This window comes from Anomaloglossus baeobatrachus, chromosome 5, assembly GCF_048569485.1.
Source record: "Anomaloglossus baeobatrachus isolate aAnoBae1 chromosome 5, aAnoBae1.hap1, whole genome shotgun sequence".
Taxonomy (NCBI): Eukaryota; Metazoa; Chordata; class Amphibia; order Anura; family Aromobatidae; genus Anomaloglossus; species Anomaloglossus baeobatrachus.
The window spans coordinates 110,235,851-110,245,031 of record NC_134357.1 but is presented as its reverse complement, the minus strand read 5'-3'; the positions used below and the strand labels follow the sequence as shown (position 1 = coordinate 110,245,031).

Here is a 9,181-nt window from a genome sequence, read left to right as displayed (position 1 = left end):
TTCCGAGCCGCATTATGTCAATTGTTTGGTGCGGACACGCAATCGTTCTCCACAGGAAGAACAGAAGAGAGAGACCACAACTATCCGAGCCGGGATCGTGGGCATGGGCAGCTGCAGTCTCCTGTGGACAGCACTTGTGCCCCACAGGTTAGGACCTGCCGCGTCAAGAATGCAGTGGTCCTGATCGCGTGCACATACCCTTAGACTACATTTTTCTGCTTTGTGATACTACATGCAATGCCAAGATTGTTGCTTATCTTTTTTAATGATCCAAGTCCACCTGCGTATTATATCCTTGACTAAAGAGAGCCCTCAGTGGTAACATACCTCCCTGGATGGAATTATCCACTGACTACCAATATAAAAGGAAACCTGAGCATTTAATAAACATGAAGTAAGCAGCATTGTTTGACACAAAGCCTGAGGCATCGGAAGTAAAATCTGAGGCACAGTTGCAGGAAATGTGAAACAAAAATCTGTAAGAGTAAAACTCGAGTGAAAATAACATGTTCAGCTCATTTTACTTCATGAAGAGATCTGATGACATGGATACTATTCTCCGCCTGGTTTGCTTAGCCTTCTTCATATCTATTTATTCTTCATGTCTTGGTATGATAAAGAAGCACTGTGACATTATAGAGCATGAATATTTTGATACTTACAGTACTAGAAAGTACTTTGGCTTTGCCGGATTTGACCAACGAAACTTCATCCTTGCATCGGTCTGTACGTTCTATAACACTTCTATAGAAGAATTAGAAGAAGTTCCTGTGACTTCAGACTGGCTGTTTCTGGAGATATTTAATGTCACCATTAAGCCACAAGGTTTTTCCAATCTTACAAAATAAATTTATATCTTTATATATGGCGATATTGCGATGTCACGAATGGCCTTTTGGGGACTTGAGAAACTCTCTGTTTTATGGCTCTATCATGCACAGTCAACTATTAATGAACTTGATTTACAAGGACTTTATACGCTACAAGAGCTTAAATTAAAAGGATTCCCCTTTTCATCACTGAACAAATCAATATTTGACAATCTTCATCAACTGAAACATCTTATTCTGGATGACAACAGCATTGAAACTTTTTCATCAGTAACGCGGTATCTTCCTAAACTAGAAAATCTGCAAAGATTAATTCTAATTAGTTACAATTTAACAGAACTCAAAGAAACAGACTGTCTGGTGAATGAAAACCCAACAGGTAATAACAGTTTCATTCACTTTAATGTTACCTACTTGAAAATAGATGGAATACAAATTAATAAACTGCAAAACAGTTCGTTATGTAATTTTCCAAAGTTATCCTTTTTTAAACTTGATCTACATTATTCAGCTGTAACAGCTTTGAAAAATTCTGGGATCCAAGAAGTCGACTCATTTTCATTTTCCAATTCTGCATTTCCTATTTTCAACATCTGTATGTATGTATCACTTTTTAAGATCCAAGAACTCCAACTGGCAAAAAACTTCATTACATATATCCATACATCCAATGGGTCCTGCAACTTACTGCGCATTCTAGATTTATCACGCAACTTGATAAAAAGTGTGGCCGCATCTCAAATGAAGAACTTACAAAACCTGAAGGAGCTAAACTTGTCAAACAATATAATTACCACAACTAAAATTTGTTCTGAGAATATTTCCATGGAGCTTGTTCACCTTAACTTGTCATTTAACTACTTACCTTCCCTAACAGAAGATGGATTTAAATGCCTTGAAAAACTGAAATCACTTTCACTGAATGACAATAAGATTGTGACAATCAGTAAATATTCCTTTCGTGGTTTGAAGACTCTGGAAGTTCTGCATCTACAGAATAATTATGTATACAATTTAGCTGAATATACATTTGCAAGTCTATTTTCATTAAAACAATTACTCATAAATGAAAATTTCTTAGAAAAAGTTAATGACTTGGCCTTTAAGGATCTAAGAAAACTTGAAGAGATTGCGCTTGCATTTAAAAATACAGAGATCATGAGAATGTCATGGTCACAGAATATGGAGTCACTGAAAAAAATGTCCCTGAAAACACTTGACACAATGCTGACAATTCAATCTGAATATTTCAATATTTTTAGTAACTTTGAAAGTTTGAGCATTGAATCTCCTCACGTGTTAATAGATAATTGTGATGAATTTCCATTTTACAAAGTAAAAGAATTGCATTTAACAAATATCTATGCTCTTCTCTGTTTTAATGCAAAATTTGGAACGGCACTGGAAAAATTTACAAATTTGGAGAAGATCTATTTGATCACGGAAGTACGTCCGGGACCAAACACAGACATCTTTCATTCTAATTTACAAAACTTAACAAAACTTTCTTTTTTTCACTTTGAAATTTCTAATAAATTGGATGATTTCCCAGCATTAGATGTGAAAAAACTCTTTCTGGGGTTGAAAAACCTACAAATTTTGCATTTAGTAAATTCAGGAATAAAGGACTATGGTTCTAATGTGTTGTTCCGAGATTTAAAATCAGTCAGATTTTTAATGATAGAAAATGAAAATATTTACGGGTTTCCAGACAATGTATTGGCTAATATGACAAGTCTAAAATATGTTTTTCTTCCAGGTACAAGTTTTTTTTGCAACTGTGAGTTTTCATGGCTGGATCAGTGGGTAAAATATGAAACACAAGCTTTTTTCCTTGACTTTTATAATCAACATTGTTTTGTTAATACTCAAGAACAGTATTCCTACTTAATCTCCTTCTTAGAACAGAACTGCAATACTGAGCTAGGTTTCATTTTATTCTTAGTTACACTTGTCAGTACCTTGATAATTATGTTTATTTCTATCTTATATGAAAGTATCTGGTGGTATATACTGTACATGTTTTATACAATCAAATGTTGGCTGAATAATAGGCACAAAAAAAGGGACCACTATGATTACGATGTATTTGTATCATATAATGCCCACGATGAACAATGGGTAACAGAGCAGCTTCTCCCTAACTTGGAGCAGAACGGTCCTCCTTTCTTTAAAGCGTGTATCCATAACCGAGACTTTGAGATCGGCAGAGACATTGTAGAGAACATTGTGGACAGTATATCTAGCAGCCGGTGGACCATCTGTGTTATCACGCGTAGTTACCTCCAGAGTAACTGGTGCTCCCTGGAGATAAGAATGGCAACTTACAGACTTGTAGCAGAGAGTAAGGATTCCCTTATCCTGGTGTTCCTGGATGACATCCCTAGAGAAGAACTTCAGCATTACCATAAGCTCACCAAGATCTTAGACAAGAAAACCTACTTAAAGTGGCCAAAAGATGCAGATGGGCAGCAGCACTTTTGGGCCACACTGAGAATAGTTATTAGTAACACTACACTATAGCTAGACTACAATAGCGTTTTAGTAGCATGTTAGTAAAATCTGGGCTACTGTGCTGTACATAGAGGTGTTATAGCCCCACATGTCATGGAACACTCAGTTACTGGGGTACCAACCATCCATAAATTCCAGGACAGTTTGTATAAATAGCACATTTTGTTGCCCTGTCTGTAAAAAAAATTAAGGCATCAGTGATTTTTTTTTAAGCTGAAGAAACTTATAAAAAATTATTTTGACTTCTGATAACTTACAATGTGTCTGTAAAAAGTATTGCCTGTCTATGATTTTTTGATAAGCTATCCAGATAAAATATAAAGTCAAGTTGGAAACCTGCTCAGTCAGTGAGCTGAACAGACAAGAAAATAATACGCTACACTGGCTGAGAAAGAAAAAATTCCCACTTGGCCTGATACTTGTGATGTGGATGGGAGAGGCTGCTGTTCCCTGCACTCAGCTGCTGGACCTCTTAGTCTATGCCAAAATAGTAGTACTTAAATAAGTTCAATATATATACTGTATATGCTTTCATTTACTCCAATTTTTAGTTTCTACCACCTATGAGGGAAATAACAGCATGCAAAACCTGTAGGTGGAATTATTAAATGCAATTTTCTGTATAATGGGGACATCAACTAAAAAAAAAACAATTTTTGTCGGTGGTATGTGCCCTAGAGAGCAGTCATTTATTATAATGTCAATTTGGACTGATGTAAATTTAGTTATCAATTGAAAGCCAAAATTCAGTCCAGTGATGGTATAAAGATAAAAAAAAAACCTAATAAATTTCTGAATACAGTTAAATCTGTTTGGTAACTCACAGGGTCCATATTAGGAACGAAATCTGTATAAGTATCTAGCTTTCAGTTTATGAATTTTATAGAATTATTTAAAACATGAAAAATGTCATTCCACCATTGTTTCCACAGTCACATCCATATTCATGCTGGTGAGAAACACAATTTTAATGCTTTTGTAATCATCATGTATAATATTTTTTTTTAAATAGATGCATTGCATCAGAGATTATACAGTGTTTATGGTTATACTAAAGCTCCAGATTTTAAGGAACGTAGTGCTGGCTTTTTGCTCTTAAATGCAATGCCCTGCAACCCTTTGTTACTTTTTTTTAGTAGGTTTGCTTGTTAATTTTGGAACATTTACTTAACTTTTACTTAATTACTTACTTATTGTCCAATTTTTTTATATGGTTTCACAAGTTGTGCAATGTTTTATATTACTGTTAAGAACATCTTGTGCTTCTTTACCATCATATTTCTATGTATTTTTGAAATTTACACTTAAATAAAAATGTTTGACTGAAATATTTAAGAAACAGCTATTTAATTGTTTTTATTGCATTTCATATTTTACCTGTCACAATGTCCCCTCATGCTAGGGGACCGTAAGCTATTCCCAACCTCCGAATTAACCCTGATGATGCAGAAACTGAAGTCCCATGCCTTAGTATTCTCCTGGCCAGATATCAATTCTTTCCAGTACTATAAAAACAGCATAAAAAGAACATTATCACTACGGCAGGGTCACACACACATACCTGCTCTGCGACGTCGCTGTGACCGGCGAACCTCCTCCTTTCTAAGGGGGTGTTTTGTTCAGTGTCACAGCGACATCACAGCAGCGTCACCGAACCGCCGCCCAACAGAAGCGGAGGGGCGGAAATGAGCGGGACGTAACATCCCGCCCACCTTCTTCCTTCCTCATTGCGGCCGGCCGCAGGTAAGGTGAAGTTCCTCGTTCCTGTGGTATCACACATAGCGATGTGTGCTGCCGTAGGAGCGACAAACTACTTCGTACACCGAGCAGCAGCAATATTCGAGAATAGGGGGGCATGTCACCGATGAGCGATTTTGACCGTTTTTGTGACGATTCAAAATCGCTCATAGGTGTCACACGCAAAGGCATCGCTAAAGCGACTGGATGTGCGTCAAAAATTCCGTGACCCCAACGAAATCGCTTGAGCGATGTCGCAGTGTGTAAAGCGGCCTTTAGTCTTTCTGTGTATGCCACACTAAGCATAGAGATCAGAAAGAGGAAAAGAAATTTGTCTGAGGACTTGAGAACCAAAATTGTTGAAAAATATCAACAATCTCAAGGTTACAAGTCCATCTCCAGAGATCTTGATGTTCCTTTGTCCACATTGGATAACATAATCAAGAAAAAAATTGATGAAAGGTTGCAACACAGGATAGTACGAATGGTAGATAAGCAGCTTCATTTAAATTCCAAAGAAATTCAATCTGTCCTGCAGGCTCAGAGAGCATTAATGTGTCAGCCCAAACTATCTCTCGATATTTGAAACACTATGGGAGGAGACCCAGGACCTCTTTGCTGACACAGAGACATAAAAATGACAGACTGCAGTTTGCCAACATGTATATGAGTAAGCCAAAATCCTTCTGGAAAAGAATCTTGTGGATAGATGAGACCATCATAGAAACAGAGAATGATAGAGTTGGAATGGACTTCCTGGTTCATCTAGTCCAACCCCCTGATCAAAGCAGGATTCACTAAATCATCCCAGACAGATGTCCATCCAACCTCTTTTTAAAGACTTCCATTGAAAGAGAACTCACTACCTCTTGTGGCAACCTGTTCCACTCGTTGATCACCCTCACTGTCAAATTTTTTTTCTAATATCTAATCTGTGTCTCCTCCCCATCAGTTTCATCCCATTACATCTAATCTTTCCTTGTGAAAATGAGAATAAAACTGATCCCTCTACAGTGTGACAGCCTTTAAGGTATTTGTAGACAGCTATTAAGTCTCCTCTCAGTCTTCTTTTTTGCAAGCTAAACAATCCTAAATCCTGTAACTGTTCTTCATAGGATATGGTTTGCAGACCAGTCACCATTCTGGTCACTCTTCTCTGAACTTGCTCCAGTTTATTGATGTCTTTTTTAAAATGTGGTGCCCAGAACTAGACACAATATTCCAGATGAGGTCTGACCAAAGAGGAGTTATGGGGGTGTTATGGGGTAACTGGCAGATCAGGATAAGGTGGTAAATATCCCAATCACCAGTCGGGGCCCACCGTGCTCCAGATGACAAAGGAGCTGCTGGCAACCCGAAGCTGCAGATTTTCCTTTTTTTAATACAATTTTGTATTTAAAACTGCATTTATTTGATATCATACTGCCATCTATTGGAGCTTATCAATCCTACATACGTGTGAAACTCTGAAATACAACATAGCTTTTAAATCCACTAGGAAGCATGGTACCAAGATTGATTTTATTCATACCTTTGAACTTTTACAGAAGTGAGAGACAAGTCAAACCTTTTCCTTTTTATGTACACTTCACTATATGAGCTCTTGCTTTTTTGTGCAAGATGAGAACTAGTTTTTTTAAGTTCCATTTTGCAAAATGTGTCCGTAAGGCCGTGCTCACACAGTGTAAATGCTGCTTTTTTCTGCTGCTTTTTATTGCCACTGTTTTGCAGCTGTTGGCACCAAAGCAATACAAATCTTCATTGAATATTGCATTTTTGCTCCATACCTATGCAGTTTCCTTGATGCATCCTGATTTCTAAGGCGGGCTTTGCACACTACGACATCGCAGGTGCGATGTCGGTGGGGTCAAATTGAAAGTGACGCACATACGACATCGCATGCGACATCGCAGTGTGTAAAGCCTAGATGATACGATTAATGAGCGCAAAGGCGTCGTAATCGTATCATCGGTGCAGCGTCGGCGGAATCCATAATTACGCTGACGCGACGGTCCGATGTTGTTCCTCGCTCCTGCGGCAGCACACATCGCTGTGTGTGAAGCCGCAGGAGCGAGGAACATCTCCTACCGGCGTCACCGCGGCTTCCATAGGATATGCGGAAGGAAGGAGGTGGGCGGGATGTTTACATCCCGCTCATCTCCGCCCCTCTGCTCCTATTGGCCGCCTGCCATGTGACGTCGCAGTGACGCCGCACGACCCGCCCCCTTAATAAGGAGGCGGGTCGCCGGCCAGAGCGACGGTCGCAGGGCAGGTGAGTGCATGTGAAGCCGGCGTAGGGATAATTTTCGCTACGCCAGCTTTCACAAGATATTGTACCTGCGACTGGGGTGGGGACTATCGCGTGCGACATAGCAGCATCGGCTTGCGATGTCGCAACGTGCAAAGCCCGCCTGAGAATGACTATAACAGACCGGCTGGTTTTTTTCCATAACATAATCTTTAAGTGCAAGACTCAAAAAACATATAACTATACAATAGGATAAAGAGTTGCACACTAGTCATAATGTATAGGGGAATAATGAAAAGCAGAACTCCTATGGGAATACTAGAATAAAAAATACAATGAACTATCTGCAAAAATGAAAAACATGAAAATGGAATATGCATAACTGCTATGAATAATAGGAATATAAGAGATGTTTAGCTATTGCATTGATCAATGCAAAAGAGCCCCAAAACCACGCCAAGGTAATCTCTATTTTTGGGGTCCCTAACCTATGTGTAACCTCATCTGCAGTTAAAAAAACTTGCTCTGTATGGGAAGCAAAGGAAAAAGCTATATATGTGAAATAAGACACATATATAGCTTGGGTGGGGCAGGGTTCTCAGACAGAATGTGCATACTAATTAAAGAGTATATGTCTGGAACTCCAATGTTGTGAACAAGATGCAAGACTCAAAAAACATATAACTATACAATAGGATAAAGAGTTGCACATATATAGCTTGGTCCTTTGCTTCCCATTCAGAGCAAGTTTTTAACTGCAGGTGAGGTTACACATAGGTTAGGGACCATTACCTTGGCGTTTGGTTTTGGGGCTCTTTTGCATTGATCAATACAATGGCTAAACATCTCTTATATTCCTATTATTCATAGCAGTTATGCATATTCCATTTTCATGTTTTTCATTTTTGCAGATAGTTCATTGTATTTTTCATTCTAGTATTCTCATAGCAGTTCTGCTTTTCATTATTCCCCTATACATTCCCCTATACATTGTGACTAGTGTGCAACTCTTTATCCTATTGTATAATCTTTCAGTGCAGTACTGTAACCAACATCATTAAAGGAAATCTGTCACCACTTTGACCTTTTTAAACTGTTAATATGGGCATACAGGATAGAGAATGCTGAAAAAAAGCATCTTTCTTTGTCGCTCTATTGGGAGACCCAGACAATTGGGTGTATAGGCTATGCCTCCGGAGGCCGCACAAAGTATTACACTCAAAAGTGTTAAGCCCCTCCCCTTCTGCCTATACACCCCCGTGCTCCCACGGGCTCCCCAGTTTTTTGCTTTGTGCGAAGGAGGTCAGACACGCACAGCACAGCTCCACAGATTAGTCAGCAGCAGCTGCTGACTATGTCGGTTGGAAGAAAAGTGGGCCCATATAGGGCCCCCAGCATGCTCCCTTCTCACCCCACTCTTGTCGGCGGTGTTGTTAAGGTTGAGGTATCCATTGCGGGTACAGAGGCTGGAGCCCACATGCTGCTTTCCTTCCCCATCCCCCTCAGGGCTCTGGGTGAAGTGGGATCCTATCGGTCTCCAGGCACTGAGACCGTGCTTCATCCACAACTCCTGTGGAGCCTGCTGGATAGGAGCCGGGTACAGTTCAGGGACATGGCCCTGCTACGTGAAGGTACTCTGTATCCCTGTGGGGACCGCGCACGGCAACACCTCAGCTTTGCTGGGTGTGCTAGTGCACCGGGGACCGCGGCGCTGACCGGGTTAAACTGTGCCATTACACACTCAGCGTCGCTGAGTGTGTTTATATGTAGGGGCTACCGCGCTAACCGCCGCTGCCATGGGAAACTGCGGCGCGGCTGGGACTTGTAGTTCGCCGGGGACTTCGGCGTCGGC

At 39.9% G+C, this 9,181-nt stretch overlaps 1 protein-coding gene across 1 annotated transcript; it reads left to right on the top strand.

Annotated features, from left to right (window-relative positions):
- Window positions 1–545: 545 nt before the first annotated feature.
- Window positions 546–3,353, top strand: LOC142312675 (uncharacterized). Its single transcript, XM_075351670.1, is given in 1 exon segment — window positions 546–3,353. A coding segment is annotated over 1 exon segment (2,808 nt).
- The last annotated feature ends 5,828 nt before the right edge of the window (window positions 3,354–9,181 follow it).